This window comes from Oryzias latipes, chromosome 2, assembly GCF_002234675.1.
Source record: "Oryzias latipes chromosome 2, ASM223467v1".
NCBI classification, from domain to species: Eukaryota; Metazoa; Chordata; class Actinopteri; order Beloniformes; family Adrianichthyidae; genus Oryzias; species Oryzias latipes.
In genome coordinates, this window is record NC_019860.2 from 17,744,473 (window position 1) to 17,761,856 (window position 17,384).

At 39.6% G+C, this 17,384-nt stretch overlaps 1 protein-coding gene across 3 annotated transcripts in view; it reads left to right on the forward strand.

The window, feature by feature from the left end:
• zranb3 (zinc finger RANBP2-type containing 3) overlaps positions 1-17,384 on the forward strand; it is a 175,220-nt gene that overhangs the window by 55,054 nt on the left and 102,782 nt on the right. For all 3 annotated transcript variants that reach the window (XM_020708646.2, XM_020708651.2, XM_020708643.2), the window contains exons 6-8: positions 5,562-5,647; positions 7,656-7,827; positions 16,738-16,866. In XM_020708646.2, the coding sequence (XP_020564305.1) occupies positions 5,562-5,647; positions 7,656-7,827; positions 16,738-16,866 (387 nt within the window). The remainder of the gene's footprint in view (positions 1-5,561; positions 5,648-7,655; positions 7,828-16,737; positions 16,867-17,384) is intronic.

Consider the following 17,384-nt stretch of genomic DNA (forward strand, 5'->3'; position numbering starts at 1 on the left):
CACGGCGGCGGGAGATCCATTGAATTTAGAAACAATAAGAAGGAGGTTTCACAGGACAACCACGTTAGCAGCTGAGCCATTCCTCCTATAATGATTTATTACAGCATTGTTCTATATTTTATAATGCACAGTCAGCTAAAGATTACTGCCATGTCCCCTCACTATTGAAAGATGCTACAGAAAGGCACAAAAACCCTGTTAACCATTTACTTCATTACTTTAACATTAGTAAAATACTTTTCCTTTTTTGATTGTACAAAAGTTAAATTTATTTTGGCATTTCAGGTCATAAATATTTGTCTTGAACCAACAAACGTATGTTTTCACAGTAAATATTTGCCATTTTTCAATGAATCTGACTAGAAATGCACAAAAATTATCTTTGCAAAATTAAAATAATAGCAGAACATTGCCCCTACACACATCAGTGCAGGTCATTTAAATATTTAAATATATTTAACAAAAGCATCAAAGCCACAACTTTTCATTTTTGTAACAACCTGATCACCTCTACGCAAAGATGTGCGTCACTGCATGAGGCGTATGCTGGTCACACACTGTAAAACATTACCTTTCAACATAAAAATATGAATTAAAGGGCGGCCTTTGAATTTAAAGCCAAAATAACAAACGTGATTTGTTGTGTTAACAAAACCTTTTGCTGTATTAAATAGAAATATCTTGTTGAAACAAAGTACTGGTGTTTTATCCTGATAGAGGTTTGAAAGTCACGTAAGCTTCTTTTGGTTTTGTTATAACTTAAACTCATTTAAAAACTTAAATTGTGTTGAGCAAGGGGTTTCAATCAAATTAAGTTTCACATAAACCTAAAGAAGACTATAAAAGAATAAAAAATTAGAAATACAATAGATGAACACTAAGATTCCTCCATCCATTTTCTGAACCCTAAGCTGGGTGAAGGCAGGGTTCACCTCGGACAGGTTACAAGTTTGTTGCAGGGCCGCGCAATCACACACACGCAATCCTAGGGGCAATTTAGAATAATCAGTCGACTTTTGAAGTGTGGGATGCAACACAAGTGGAATGAACATACGAACTCCAGACAGGATGGTGTGGATTTGGGATTTTAACCAGAGCCTTATCAAAGTAAGTTGAGAGTGCTAGCCGCTGCGCCACCGTCCAGCCCACGGAGTCTGAACTTCATCGAGGCTTCATGATGCCTCTTCTTTGTCTGAGCAAAAAGGGAACATTTTCCCACTTACCGCCATCTAATGGCGGCTAATTAGAAGGGCCATAAGAAGATTGTTAAAAGATTTTAAATCAACTGAACGTAAAAGCTCATATTAACCCTTTTGCTATCTTAGATGACCCCACCCTTACATGGGTGTTCTTTCTACCACGACAAAGGTGGATAAAGGTGGAAAGATTTCATGTAATCCATGGACACCAGTGAAGATCACAAATCATTGAAGAAAAAAGGTTCAGCGCACTGTCTAGTGGGTCTAGATGACCCAACTCCCAACGTTAAAGTGCTGAGGATAGCACCTTGGTTACGAAGTTTTGTTTAGTTGAGACATAGTTGGCTTAAAAATTTAAATCACAATTAAGATTTGAATTACATTACATTAAAACAACAAAAATATGAAAATGCGATTTACAGACTGACCGGTTTTCAGAGTCCCCAGGAAGAAAGCGTCTATTCTTATGCAATTTTCCAAATATGTACGGCCATTACTGAACTTTTTCCTCGGCCGCACGGACCCAGAGGGAAGGGTTAAGGTTAGGATTGCGGGTTACGGTTATGGTTAAACACCAAATGGTTCCGGAGCACGGGTGTTTTGTGCAGCTCGCCTCTCCTCCAGAGGATGGATGAAATGTGGAGAAGCCGTTTCACACGGCCAGGAGCGTGACAGCTCACTGGACTCTGACTTTAAGTATATGTGAGGGTAATGCAGCAGTGTGCATCTTGGCTGCACGTATTACGTGTGGCCAACATGAATTTCCATCCCTTTTTTTTTGTGCTGGCCGTAATTACATGTGAATAGCATCAGCCTAAAACAAAACAGCACGTCTCATAGGTGCCTTTGGCTGTGGCCAGTCTAAGGCACACCTGTGCAATAATCATGTTGTCTAATCAGCATCTTGATACGTCACACCTGTGAGGTGGGTTGGATTATCTCAGCTAAGGAGGCATGCTCACTATCACAGATTTAGGCTCTGTCTGAATTCTTTTCACTACTCACTATATAGTGCACTCCATAGTAGTGCCGTTCGAATCTACAATTCCAAAACCAGTGCCCTAGAAATTTCCCAGAACTCTCTGCAAAAGACTGTTTTCTTTCCGTTTCTTTGTTTTGTTTTGTTGCTCTGTGAACTAAGTTCTTGTAATTTAATTTACTTACGACACTTTTATGTTTTAACTTTGTGATATCGACTACCCCCTACTCGAAACCCCTTAACCCCCCATCTCTGACATCCCACTCTGTTTCTTTCTCTCCTCTTTCGTTTCATTTTTTTGCGTCCGGTCCAACAAGGAATGCCTACAAATATAATTTTCATAAATAAAGCTTAGCCTCAAATACAAAAGGGGTTTATACAAATATACACTCAGTCTGTCTGAAGATCCATAAACCCCAATTGTAACAATAAAATCTGTCCAATACAAGAGGCATTCAGCTCTGATCTGCTTGCTAAGCTGTTCGACAGGACAAGTTAAAAAAAAAGAAACAAAAAGTCTCTGCATAAAACCAGTGTGCATCGGTGCTCACTAGACCGGCGAATATAGACCACAATGCATTGTGTCGTAACAATTTTTGCAGAAAAAAATTGATTTAAATGTGTTTTTTTGATAAACCATCAATGTTTTTATCTTCAGAAGACAATGGACTCATAAATAATCGTCAGAAAACGCTCATATCAATGAGATTTTAACTTCGTGAAATCGATGACATCATATCCGCCGTTAAAAAAAGAAAAAGAAAATTATTGAGCATGGTGTCGGAATTGCTTATAGAATTCAGGGCACTACATAGTGCCACACTATATACTTTTTTTTAGTAGTTAGGGGTTAGGGTGGGAATTCGGACAAAGCCTGAGACAGATTCGTGAATATTTGAGAGAAACTGTTATTGACAGATGGGAGCAAAAACAAAAGTGTTACCTTTATATTTTTGTTCTGTCTATGGACATATATTTGAGTGTGTAAAGAATGGCATCCTGTCTCGGTGAGTACCTGAGGAATGGTGGGTTATTTTTTATTTTTTTAGATTTTGCTGTCGGTGCAGGTTGCAGCGGAATCTGAAAGGATCGAAGGTTTCATCGTCTGCAGCATAAACCCAATAAGCTCTGTCTCTGCCTCATTGCCAGCCTCATGCTGCCATCATCACTCACCGGGGCTTTAACACCGAGCTTGCTCAACCTTCAGTGTGCACTCTGTTTCTTTTCACTTACAAAAGCACCAGTGGGAGGGGCCAAAACCCAAACGTGCTGTTCAACAGATGCTACATTTTTCTTTTGACGCTTTTCTTTTTACTCAAAAAAAACAAGGTCACCAGAAAGTGGTGTTGGACTTGAACCTGAGTGTTTCTTGACTTGCAAAAATGGTTTTCATTGGATAAATATCTGCAAAATCATGCGATTAAAAAAGAAAAAAGAAGTCCCTTTTAATTATGCATCATTTTAATAATAATAATGATAGTAATAATTTTAATTCTCAGTCTCTGTGGTAATGGACTTGCAAATCAATTTGTTTCTCCCATTTTATTGGGGGCAGAGTTTGACCCGGTTAATTGCTGATGACACAAATTGCTACACAGTACTACAACACAGGACAAATAAACTAGGCGAAGGACAGCGGGACCTTGAATAAACTGTAAACATGATGGCAGACTAATCAAAAGCTCCTGCAAGGTTTTTGATTTTTTAAGGGCCAGAGAGACAAACAAACGATTTTTGCAGTTGTTTCGTGCAGCTTTCACAACTAAGAAGGTGAGAGTTTTGGGAATCGAGACAATATGCAGTCACATTTTCACTTGTCCAACCCAAAGTACGGGCCAGGCAGATCAGTTGAGTGTTCTGAGAGTCCTGTCATAAATGTGGCACACACAACAGTCCTTAAACAAGCTCACATAAACAGATGATGATCAGTGTTATTGTTGAAATAATGAATACCGCAGTTGTTTTTCTTCCATAATCAGGAGATTATTTGAATATTCAGGAAGCGTAATACAATAAGAACTCGAGGATTAGCTAATCTTTGCATTAAATTAGCTTTTTGACGTTTTTAACACCATCTTTTTTTAAGGATGTTTTCAGAAAATTAATAGTGTAATACTATGTAGTAAAATAACACTCAGAAAATGATTTTCTCATAATTTCTACTAGATAAAAAATGCTATTTATAAGATACCAGACTATGTGGTCTTTCTATTTAATGTACTAAAATGTGACCTCCCCTGATTATGCTGCACCAAAACTTCCTTTTTGAACATCCCCATAAGCCTTGGTCGCATGCACTCCTGTGGGGGTTGGCCCGTAGTGGTGCTGTGTGTTTTTTGGGCCGTCCTGGACCATGGAAGGTCACACTTCCCTTGAGGCCCCTATGGCAACCTCAAGGGACATCGTGAAAATGGATCTTAACATTGTTGTGTGTGTGTGGTAAGTGTATTGTCAAGCATTTGTAAGGTTAATGTAAGTTACACAAAGTGATGCTGTCGAACGGTGCCCTTATACCACACTTGTTAATGAGGTGCGTGTGCTGGCTCCATTATGACCGCATGCACAGAGTGTGCACGTGATACTTAAGTGTCAGGAGGACACTTGCAGGATGCCCGCACAAAAAAGAAAAAGAAAAATCCATACAACACGCCTGCGCTTTACTTACGTCACACTTACCTACCCTTGCTTGTTGTATAAGTGTTCACTATGACCTCCCGCCTGCATGCACAAACATTTTCACCCTACGGGCTAGCCGAGTGGTCTATGGCCTTGATATTTTGTGCGGGACGTCTTCGTGCCCTGTACAGGTTTGCTCATTATTTTCCCCGCAGACAACCTGTATCTACCTGTAAGGGCAGTTGTGTCTAAGGCCTAAGACGGTGACACGTGTCATTTCATCCAAATTATGTCAATAATGTCTTACCACAGGGGTGTCTATCTAACTCATAATCACAGAGGGCCACATCAGCATAGTTAGTGGCTGTCCTCAAAGGGGCCAGATATAACTTAGACATCTAACTAAATGTAATGAAAAGTAAACGTAATTACTCCTTAACGTTAAATAACTCATTTATTTATTTATTATAACGTTTTAAAGTGACAATTACAGTTGCATAGAAAACATTTGCTTGTTACTCTACCATAAATCCTTTTACATTTGATTCTGTCAGGTTTGGTTATATTGGCAGTGTTTTAAGTCCTAATGTATAGTTGTCCAATCCGATATTTCAAGTCCAATTCCCCCTAGATATGGATAACAATTTTTAATTTTTATTTTAAGAAATTAAAAACTTTTATGCTCTCGCCGGCCACATAAAATGCCATGGAGGGCCACATTTGGCCCGCAGGCCTTGAGTTTGACACGTGTGTCTTGTTTCCTACAGCTTTTTATGCAGATCGACGCCCTCTATCCCAGGAGGTTTGGGACCTGGACAGACTATGCCAAGAAATACTGCAATGCCCATTACAGGTGACCTTTTCTAACAGTTTTCCAACTATGAGGTTTATGTGTCGTGTTTTTCTAATCCTCCATCTATTTCAAATGTAACCCATAGGAAATTTGATTTGATTTACAGTCAGTGGCACAGAACCCTCATATGGAGAGTAAAATAAAATATTGTACTTTTACAAGATCAAATAGTAAAAAAGAAGTAATTCAATAAAATCATTTTTAGACTTCGGTTCTTGCCGTATTAGTTGTTTACCACCGATATTCGTCTTAATGCTAGGATAAGCTAATAATGTTTAGGTTAATTTTGGTTAAAGTGGCCTACTAGCATCCCGCTGGCCTGCAGATGTCCCCCAGTTTTGTTTTTTGTTGTCAGCATGGCGGCTGCAGAACCTTGTGTCAAGGTTATTTCTGCAAACACAAGACAGTATTAACAAAGAGAACAGACGCCAAGAGTCAGGTACGATTTCTCACGAGGAGAGCTGGAAACAGACAACCCTTCTGCTCCAAACCGCTCTTCCTAAGGTTGTCTGTTCCAGCCTCGCACTTTTATTCAGTTCTCCCTAGTTCCATGGTGAGTTATTTATCTATACGTCACAAGGTGGTTGTCAATAATTTTCTGCTGTAATCACAGGAAGTTCTGTCTTTCATCATCAAATTATCACACATTCCAGACACTTCTTTCATTGATGCTGAAGTGATCACTTTTCTGAAATGGCACATGGAAAGATTCTAACACAAACAACTTTAATTATGTAAGAAAAACAGAATATACAAACTATCTTAAAAATACCTTGTTACATTTGGAAAAAAAAAAACGAAGCACATACCCTGATCGTGGCCTCAACCCTAACTTTTGGCTAGTATAGATGCTAATGTTCACAATTTTCCTAGATGCGAACATGATTATCAGGACTGTAATGCACAAGTACTTTATTACCTTTTTTATGTGCAAAAAACTCATAACAATAGGAGAAATGTAGTACTTTTTCTTGCAGAGGTTTTTGGGGGGAAAAAAGTTTGTCAATAGTGTGATTATTAATACTCCTTATTCATGGGCCCTGTCCTTGTCAAAGTGGCCTATTTCTGTCGATCTAACCTACGATTTAATTGTGTCTGTTGGGATGGAGGTGGGGGGGGGGGTCTGTACCTGAGATCGGAGTGGCTCTGAGTTTGTTGTGAGAGCCAGACCACAACCTAAGCCAGGCGTGAAGTGCCAGCTGGCTGCCACTTGCCAGTGACTCTCAGTTACATGTGAGAACAAACACATCAAATGCATTGTTTTGGATGTCTATCAAAGTTGGCAGCGCAGTCAGGGACGAGATTGGCTCCATAAGTGGTAGCACTTTGAATATGATAGCTCTTATCGTGGCTGGGGAATGCCGTTCAGAGCTGCAAACAGACACCAAAAGAGACCGTCCACGGAGAGAAAACACCAGACAGTTCCATCTGAGCACAGACTTCCCCACAGCCTCTTTTTATTAAAGTGGAGTTTTGGAAACAGCAACAGCTGACAAGAAAGGAACATTCTAAAAAGAGGGTTTGTTTTGTTCAAAGTTTAGAATTTAAAAGAAGTTGTTGTTCAAACTTAAGTGTGAAACAACAGATTTCTGGCGATGCCATGAGAAGTTATTTCACACTTTTGGCCAATATGGCAGATGACCAGCCTTTGTAAAGAGGGCCAGTTCTATTCTAACAATCCATTTGGCTGACAAATTGCTAAAGTTGCTGCTTAGTTTTTGGATGTATTTGCTATCTTGGCCCTTGGACAGAATAGTTTTCTTCTCAGCATCATACCTCGAAGCTAGACGCAGATTTCTAACCTGCTCCAACATTTCTGCTGCTGTAACGCTCTGAATACAAAAAAACTGATGGGAAGTAAAGATGTTTCAACCGATCCTTCAGGGCATTTCGACAAGTAAATATGTGGATTTTCATCTGGAGGCTCGGTTGTGTGTATGTGCGGGAAAAATTGATAAACAAACCGACGCGTCAGCAGGCTCAGCTGCCTTTATTTATTTCATTGCAGGTACTTTGGGCCTCGCAGGCAGTGGGACTGCCGCGGGGCGTCCAACCTGGAGGAGCTGCACCGGCGGCTGAGTCAGATTATGATCAGGCGGCTCAAAGCTGACGTCCTCACTCAGCTGCCCCCTAAAATCCGCCAGCGCATCCCTTTTGACCTGCCGAAGGAGGCAGCAAAGGTAAATGTGACAAACAAGCTGTTTTTTTCACTGTAGCTGTAGACAATGGGTTTTCAGTTCTTCTTACTATTTATAAGCTCTCCCTTGCTTTTATGCCCATAAAAAATATCCTTAAAAAAAACACCAAGCTTAACACCAAACTTATGCTTAATCAGAGCTCTAGCTCAAGGGTTGAGGGTCTTTGAATTATCGTAAGTCTTTGACAATTTACGCAATTAACGTAATTCAAAGAGATTCTGAGGCTGAGATAAGCAGCTTTGCACTGATGTGCAACACTTTACAGTAGAGAAGTGTTTAGGGAATGAACGTAACCCATGCTGATGCAGAGAAAAGCAGCCTTGTGGTGATATGCAACCCTTTGCTAAAAGTGTGTGCGTCACAGTCCGTTGGAATGAAATTATGAAAAGATTCAAAGACTTACGGTAGTTCAAAGACTGTTTGTCATTTGCCATCACCAACGGCAGCTCACCGATTAAAGACCCGCTCCAATGAATATTGTGTTTTTGGTGTTATTTACCCGTTCTTGTAGCTTTTTTTCTGATAACGAAGGACAGATCTTAAGAAAACTAAGCCTAAAATGCATCTCTGTGACTATTTATTTATTCAAATCATTGTAAATTAGGAATTGATGAAAAAATCAATGGAGAAAGAGCTTGTGACTTTTGAAAATAGGGAAGGCCAAAAGTTCCCTGTTCTGAGCACAGAGCAATGCGGAGGAGCAGGGAGGCGGGGTTGCTACGTACCAGCGTGTCCCCCCCCCACACACACACACACACAACTTAGAGGCGAATATCTAATGAGTCTGCAGAAACTGCCCTAGAAAACAACCCAGGTTTTGTGAATTTTGGCTAAAAACAGCAAAATCATCATTAAAAGACCACTGAGAACGATGATCGGTGTGGGACTTTAAAGGATGAAACTTTTTTTTTTAATGTGTTTCATGATGCAACAAAATAAACTGTGATTTCTTTTTTTTTTTTTACCACATATAATGGGTTCCAAAAAGGTTTGCTTTACCAAAAAGAGAAAAATGTTGTTCAAATAACTAATAAATTAAGTAATTCTACTTGAATAAAGGCAATTGTTAAGTTTTTATGCTACATAGTTTAGCAGTTTCCTGAATCTTTAATGAAATTATCATTATTTTATTTTATTTTTTTCCACTAAAAAGCAGTTTAATCAAATAGTTCCTGTTGGCTTATTCTTTTTATATTGTCTGGCATTTAGACCACAGTTTTTGTTTATTTCACTATAGTTGACCTCGGAACACCTATGGCCTTAAAAGTGACTTTTCACTTAATTGATTAAACTCAAAAATTACAAAGTTGTAATCTGGAAAATAATTATTTGTGTCAATTTTACTGTCTTGATAAAACTTTTGTATCATTAAAGTAGTCAATGGATCAAAAACCTGCCTCAATAAATAAACTTTTGCTACAATAATAACAATAATCAATAAGATTTGGCAACATTTGAGAGATTTCTGTCATTTCGGTCCTGAACCAGTTTGATTCTGAAAAGGTTTTTCTTTTCTTTTTTTTAGGCATCTAAATTTTCTAACACCTGGTAGAAACACTGCTGGCAGCTTTTGCTTCTTTCTAATCCATCCAACTGTTGGCACTGTTCTGCCTTCAAAGTGCTGTTGAGCTTTTTCCTTCACATTTCTGTTTCTTTGGACTCAAAAAACAACAAAAAAAGAACACTTGCCAACGGAAAAGAAAAACACTTCAGATGTTTCAGAAGTCAAAAAGGTCAGGGAAGATGCTCTGTGCTCTTTCTAGTCCAATATCAGGGAGAAAAGAAAGAGATCTTTAGAAGTTTCATAAATCTTTGGAGCTTTCCAGATTTATTTTTGGGGAATTCCAGACTTCCTTTTGTAGACCTACTTCCTACGTCTCAGGGTCAGGTCAGATTAGAAAAAACTAATAAACACTCCAATATTTGGGTAAACCTTTGTTGTTGGCCATTTGACTAGTTATTATTTAATAGCTTTAATATTTACCATGGACCATTTTTTTGGAATTATTGGGTCGTTCAATACAGAATGTACCATTGTCGTGTGGATGGTAAGTGTTCTGTGAAGTGTTGGTAAGTTGCACGCAGTTCTAATGTATGGATGCTGCCTGTGAGGAAGCACCAAGCGTATTTAACTCCCAATTAAAGTGCCAAATAAGCACTGATCATGTGAACAGCGCTTACGATCTCCTTGCAACGTCCGCAGGATCTGTGTGTGTTTTTGGCTCAATGTGTGATCTACAGCCTTATTTTGTGCCGTACACCTGCAGGTTTGCTCGTTTTTTGCCCCCAGTATGTAACTGTAAGGGTAACCATGCAAGTGATCCAGATTGATCTTGTTTGGTTGCTTCAGAGATTAAATGAGTTTCCCAACTTTGACAACTTGTTTGATCCAACCGGTTTCACCCGGCTAAGAAGTATTGGATCATAGGGTGACAACCTTGAAACCTCAGCCTGGCCAGCACTCAACTTACCCATAAGAATTCATTGAGTGTGGATTCCATTGTTACATACTCTAAAACAGTAGATGATGATATTGTTTTTGTTAGTTTACAAACCTCCAAGAAACAAAAGGATGTTGGAGTTGCTGTCAAGTAGATCAAATACACAAAATCATATTCTCATTTCCTCTACAGCCCATCTTGTAGAGCGGTATTTCCAACCTATAATCCTGTGTTCATCCCTGCCCTGCATGATCTAGTTTTTACCTGTGTGACCCAAAGGACCAGAGAAAGAAGGAAAAGGGGCAGGAGTGGTAATTAGAACCAGGGTTGGGAAACATTGTCAAATAACAGAATGCTATTTGCAGCAATATTTATGCTATGGTTTTACACCATGACAGTCTGAGTAGTTGTCATATCCAATCAATCAATTAATTTTTTAATCCAAGTGATTGCAGCCATTCTTGGTCATTAAGATCATATTCAGTCCAGAACCTTCAATAAAACTAGATAGTCTTTATTAGATTACAATATTGGCCTTTATATATACCAGCAGACTACATTTTTCGATGTAACCCCAACACTGACCAAGCAAAGGACAATGTGATAGGAAAATACTTTCTTCAATTAAAAGAATAGGAAGAAACCTTTGTAAAGCCACACTCAAAGAGGCGACCATCTGGCACCATTGTTGGTGTCTGCTTAACGTTTTCTCCTGACCTTTCACTGGTCCACCTGCAAATAATCTCAGACACTGTACATATTAGCTGTAGGTGAATATAGGATTATGAGGAGGTGTGTCAAAACAATGAGACATCGGTAGCCGTACAAATGTAAATGTATGGGTGATATTGCCCACACCCAATTGCTACTCCCGTCGGTCTCCTTCTTCGGATGGTTGGATCTTTGGCTTTTATTCCCAGTGGAATCCACCAACACGATACACACTCACCCACGAGAGGCTTTTGTTGAATTTTCTATCATCTCAGCAGATGTGAAAAAAACAGCCGAGGCACTTTTTTTTATTCTTTTAGCATTAATTACAAACCCCGGCTTCCTGAATGACACAACAACGAGGGTGTTCCTCCGAAAAAATGATGATCACTGGGTTTTTTTGCCCCGTCCCTCTAAATGTTAAAAGACGTTTTAATTGGGAGTTAAACACGCTTGGTGTTTCCTCACAGCGGCACCAATTAGTTCAGGAAAAGTTCATGTCATGTCTTGCAGTTGGCTGAAACAGCAGCTTCCATTTGTCTTTGCTCAAAAACGCCTGCAGCTGATGCACTTTACAGGTTCTCCTTTTATTGCGGTCGCGGTTTGAAAGCATGAGGTGTTCATGAGAGGAATAGATGGGCAATACATTCTCACTGTTTAAATAGGCGTATTGTAAGCGATGGGAAGGGGGTGTGTAAGGGGGGGGGGGGGGGGGCACTCACCCGCATCCATAGTTATTGTGCTTCCCACTGGCAGGAAAACAGGACAAAAATAGAGCTTTAGAGGCTGGATGGACAGCAGATTCAGCTACACACACCATCCTTTGAAACATATTTTAGGTAACTGACAATATATACTGAAGACCAGGACCACTCACCACCAGTTTATTCCTCCTATCTCATTTTACTCCCTAATGACGGCTTTTATCTTCCACCGCCAGACACTTTTTATGCCCCTCCTGCCCTTTACGTTTCCAGCCCTGGCTTTTTGTTGCTCGGCTGAATATCATCGGGAACGAAGAGCTCGGCCAATCAAGCTTTTCGATGATTAAGAACGCGTGTGAGTGCTGCGATGTACAGTTTTGTTTCGTTTTTTAATTAGAAGAAAAGAAGATTTGACAGACAGCCTCATCGCAGTAACTCTGTTTATGCCGGTGCCGCTTAGCAAAACATCTAAAGTAAAACATGAAGGAAACTCCGCTTTGTGCTCCTGCAGGACGATACTATTTATTCATTCAACCGCCCTTGACTTTGACGAGGTGTGAAGCCACTGAAATGCAAATTTTTTTTCACTAAATGCTTCGAAGCTTTCATGTTCTGCCAAAAATCTTTTCATTCTACCTTTTTCGTCAACACAGAATGCAGTCGGTGGTAAAAGAAGCCGCTGGTAATAACAAGGCTTCTGGTTTTTCCTCGCCATTTCTCTGCTTTTCTCTTCCCCTTTTGGCCCTCCTCCCTCCTTTCATGTATGTGCTTAATCAGGCATGGCCCACCTTCCGTCAGCCCGCCATATGGTTCACAGTTTTGCATCCGTTTCTATGCAGCACTTGAAGAAAGTGTGGGATTCTAACACAATTTGTGCTGTCAGGTGTTGCAGGATCAAACTGAGGGGGTGTTCAACTGCAAAATGATCTCCAGTGACAAAGATGATAGCAGGGTTCAGAGCTCCTGTAAAGGCCTTCGCGTGACATATTACTGTGATGGTTTACACAAGATGAGCACAATTATATCAGGCGCTACATATACACTCCCTGCCCCCCTTTTTGCTGTTGCTATTCAGACACTATGGATTTTGATGTGGAGACATGGCAAGAACAGTTTGCTTTACGTGGAACAAATCACAAAAATAAAAATGGAAAAAAAGAAAATTAGGTAACTTCAAAGGCTTTAAGCTCTTGATCAATTGATATTTTCCCAATTGATCATCAACAAATTACTGATTATTTTCTAGCAGTGCCACCATCTCCTATTGACATTCCAATGTCCAATGAATGTCGAGTTTGAAGATATGTTGTGGTAATTAAACGCAGAATTCCTTTCACTCTTTGAAGACCCACTCCAATAAAAATTGTGCTTTTGATGTTCCTGTGGCCTTTTTCTCATGATGGAGGATATTTAAATTTGTTTAGTCTCGTATAAGCAAAGTGGGTGCTGATCTTGACATTGCAGCGGTACATTTAATACAAATCAATCTGTATGTGCCCCTCCACAGTGTTCAGCCCTTTGAAAAATGATCTGTTGATAGTTTAAATAAAGGTTTACGTCAGACACAGCGGCACCAATGATGAGGTCACTGACACGCACATTAGCTAGATATACAATAATAAAATGGAATGCCAAAACTCAGTGTTTCTGTATGTAGTGAATTTTTTTTACCCCACAGGGACTCTTCCTGAACTCAAAAACTAGCTGCAAACTTTTTCTGCCCAATTGAAAACTTTTGGCGACTTTGACAGGAAGCTTGCTTATTTTCTCACCGGTGCTCGCCTCCAGCTCATGTATTGCAGAGGCCATGGCATTTGTATGGTGGTTCAATCATTACCGTCTTTATGCAAGAAAATGTCCCAGTTATAGTTTTATCGGAGTGTTCACCGCTCTGTCTCAAAGTTCTAAATCCATATTAATTTTTCCTTTCACTGCAAGTGCACCATGCTGTTGCAGCGTTCAAGCCAATTGCAGTTTTACTTTAGGATCCAAAGTTTGGCTTAATATGGCCAGAAACCCCAATTGCAGAGGATCAGGATCCATCTGGTTCATCATCATCTACCAGATTTTAAATTGTTAAATCAAAATTAATTCAATAAAATGGATTAAGAGAGAAAATCCAGAAATCTACCACAAAAAAGGATCATAAATAAATCATAATGGAGAAAAACAAAAAATTGAATTGTGTGATTCTTTTTGTCCTTCTGAAAGGTTTCACTTCCAATATTATGCTGCGTTCACAGTGGATGTGATTCACTTCCTAAATTTACCTGATGTGCCTCCCTTTAGGCGCCCTTTGCTGCTGGACGCTGGTCTAAAAATGTGTTCCTAGACTTGATGCTTCAGAGACGTGTGGGAGAAGCTACCGTCACAGGTTTTTCACCACATAGAAGCATTGAACATTTATAGAATAGGCTTTGTGACATGTTACATGCACAACAAAATTTCAAAAAGTGTCATTTCAGTCGTGTATTAAGAAAAAAGTAAATAACATAACGCAAAGTTATAGTCAATTAAAGCCAAATTTAAACGCAACACAGAAAAATAGGAAACAAAAACATACCCTCATACTAGTCCACTTATTCCACAGCTAGTCCATTTATTTCACATCTAGTTCACTTATTGCACAACTAGTCCATTTATTTCACATTTAGTTCACTTATTGCACAACTAGTCCATTTATTTCACATCTAGTTCACTTATTGCACAACTAGTCCATTTATTTCACATCTAATCCACTTATTGCACAGCTAGTCCACTTATTGCACATTTAGTTCACTTATTGCACAACCAGTCCATTTATTTCACATCTAGTTCACTTGTTGCACAACTAGTCCATTTATTTCACATCTAGTTCACTTATTGCACAACTAGTCCATTTATTTCACATCTAGTTCACTTATTGCACAACTAGTCCATTTATTTCACATCTAATCCACTTATTGCACAGCTAGTCCACTTATTGCACATTTAGTTCACTTATTGCACAACCAGTCCATTTATTTCACATCTAGTTCACTTGTTGCACAACTAGTCCATTTATTTCACATCTAGTTCACTTATTGCACAACTAGTCCATTTATTTCACATCTAATCCACTTATTGCACAGCTAGTCCACTTATTGCACATTTAGTTCACTTATTGCACAACCAGTCCATTTATTTCACATCTAGTTCACTTGTTGCACAACTAGTCCACTTGTTGCACAACTAGTCCACTTATTGCACAGCTAGTCCACTTGTTGCACAATTAGTCCACTTATTGCACAGCTAGTCCACTTATTGCACATTTAGTCCATTTCAGCAACCTTTTATTGTGTGTGCATTTCGGTTTGTTGAGTGTGGTGATCTCATTTACAATGCACGGGTGACACAGATGGCGTCAAAAGATCAAGTAATTTACTTTGATGAGCTCTACAAAAGTGTCGGTAATCACGTCTCAATGTCTGGGTTCATGATATCATTCAAATACTCTCCAAGTATAGTGAGCTTCACTACATGCTGCAGGAGCTTCGTCTGAAAGACGAACACTTTCAGCGTTACTCCTGTCTCTCTGTGACCTAGTTTGATGATTTGCTGTCCACTGATAATCTGAGGAGAAATAGAAGAAACAAATTAAAGCATCTTTTTATTGTTTTCTCAAGTGCAGGAGGAGACTACTCAGCTTCTGTGTTGGTTTTGGACTCCGCCTGTTGATCGCAACATGAATGTGCCACAGGCCAAAGCTAGTTGACACACTACATCACACAATGCCACGACATCCTAAATGTGCTGCTGCCAGACTGCCACACCTGCCCCTTAAATTGCACTGGAGATTAGTTAGGTGGGTGTAGAACTGTCGGGTTCACTTCCCTGGGTATGAAAATTAGCTAATATCCAGTGTGGGTCCTTAAAACCCTACTCCCTATGCCTTGAAATACACGGGGTTGCGTCAGGAAGGGCATCCAGCATAAAAACTTGCTGCCAGACCACCTGTGCGAATCAGTGAAAGCTGATTCTGTGGCGACTCCTAATGCGATAAGCTGAAAGGCGAAAAAAAACAAAAACTGAATACGTTTGTACATTGACTTAACATTGAAACTTGGAGCCCCTGTTGCGCGATTCTTGTTTGGTGTGAACGCTGCTTAAATCTTCGTCCGGCAGCCTTAATTTAATCTAAAACCACACTATGTTGAACATTATTCCACTTGGAAGGAAACACGAAACTTTTAAAAACAAATGTAGTTTTATTGTGAAAAACTTCTGATTAAAAGAATATTAGATTCTGTCTGTACATACTTCCATTTATAGTTCTCAGAAAATAAAATTGCAAATTTTGAATTGCACAAAAAATTTCTACTGGCCTTGCATAAATATCATATCTAGAAGGAATGCATTAAAACTAATTTGTCTGAGATTTTCAATATGCTAAATAATCTTTGCCAGTAGTGATGTAGATAAAATCACTAGGTTTGGGATTGTCTTGTAACTAAAAAAAAGATGGCAAAAGGAGACCGAACTCTGCTTTTATCGTTGGTTTCCTTTGAGCTCAGCTGTTGCAGAACAGAGCAAAACTGAAACTCGCTGTCTCCCTGCTTTTTTTGTTTATGGGCAAAGCCTCGACTTTGCTGCTGTCCGGCGTCCGCCATCCCCACTGCGATCTCGCACCCGCCTTAAATACTTCTCGCCAATCACCTTGAGAGCACGCAAGGTGCCTTTGATTTATTGTACCGACCGAGCAGCTTCTCCATCTTCGACCCCGGCTTGTCACTAGGCGGCTATAATTGGGACTCGCTCATGACCCACCTAGCACAGCAGCTCAGTGGAAAGGGGGGAGCATCCTTGGGAATACTCCATCTCTTCAATTTTTGTACATATTTATTTATTTTCTTTTTCTAGTCTCTTTCCTCAGTTCAAATCCAAGAAGAAAAAAAAGTAGGACACCCAGCAGCTCCATTAATTGTTTTGCCCTTTACATCTCAATAACACAAGATGAGAGAAGGGGCGGATGAAGAACAAACGCATCACCGTCTCCCTCCCTCCCCTTCTGCTTGCAGGAAGCGGCGGCCAGCTTTGCCGAGTGGGAGAGGCTGATGAAGGGCCTGGGATCGGGGGTCGCAGACAACCCCTTCACAGAGGTCATGAGCCTGGTGACTCAGATGTACAAGCAAACCGCCATCGCCAAGGTAATGGGACACCAGGTGGAGTTATGTCTTCCTTTCCCCCAAGGTGTATCATTATACAGTAAAGTACAGCTTTGAAAGATGAGGCAGGAGTTCAAGTATGAGTCTTTCATGTGTTTGCAGGTAAATACCACTGATTATACATGGTTGAGCAGATTTATACTCAATATACTGAGTTGTGTTCAGCCCCGGATGAAACACTTCTAGAAAAGATCAAAGACTTCCTGTTTACTGATCTGTTCAATCAAATCCTACTGTATTTAAATCTATAATCCATACAATTGACATCAATCAACAAAGTTTACATTTCCTTCTGATTTTTGCAGAGGGAAAATTTTCAGGATTTCTATTAATTTTAACGATTTTAGATTTTTTTTGTTCTTTTTTTAAGCCACTTAGCACAGACTTAACATTCAAACCATTCAGAGACATAAAATGCATCAAATCCAGTTACTGAGATTTGTCCTTAGTGGTAACTCGAATGCCAATTTTCCTTCTGTAAACTGTGTTTTTAATTGACG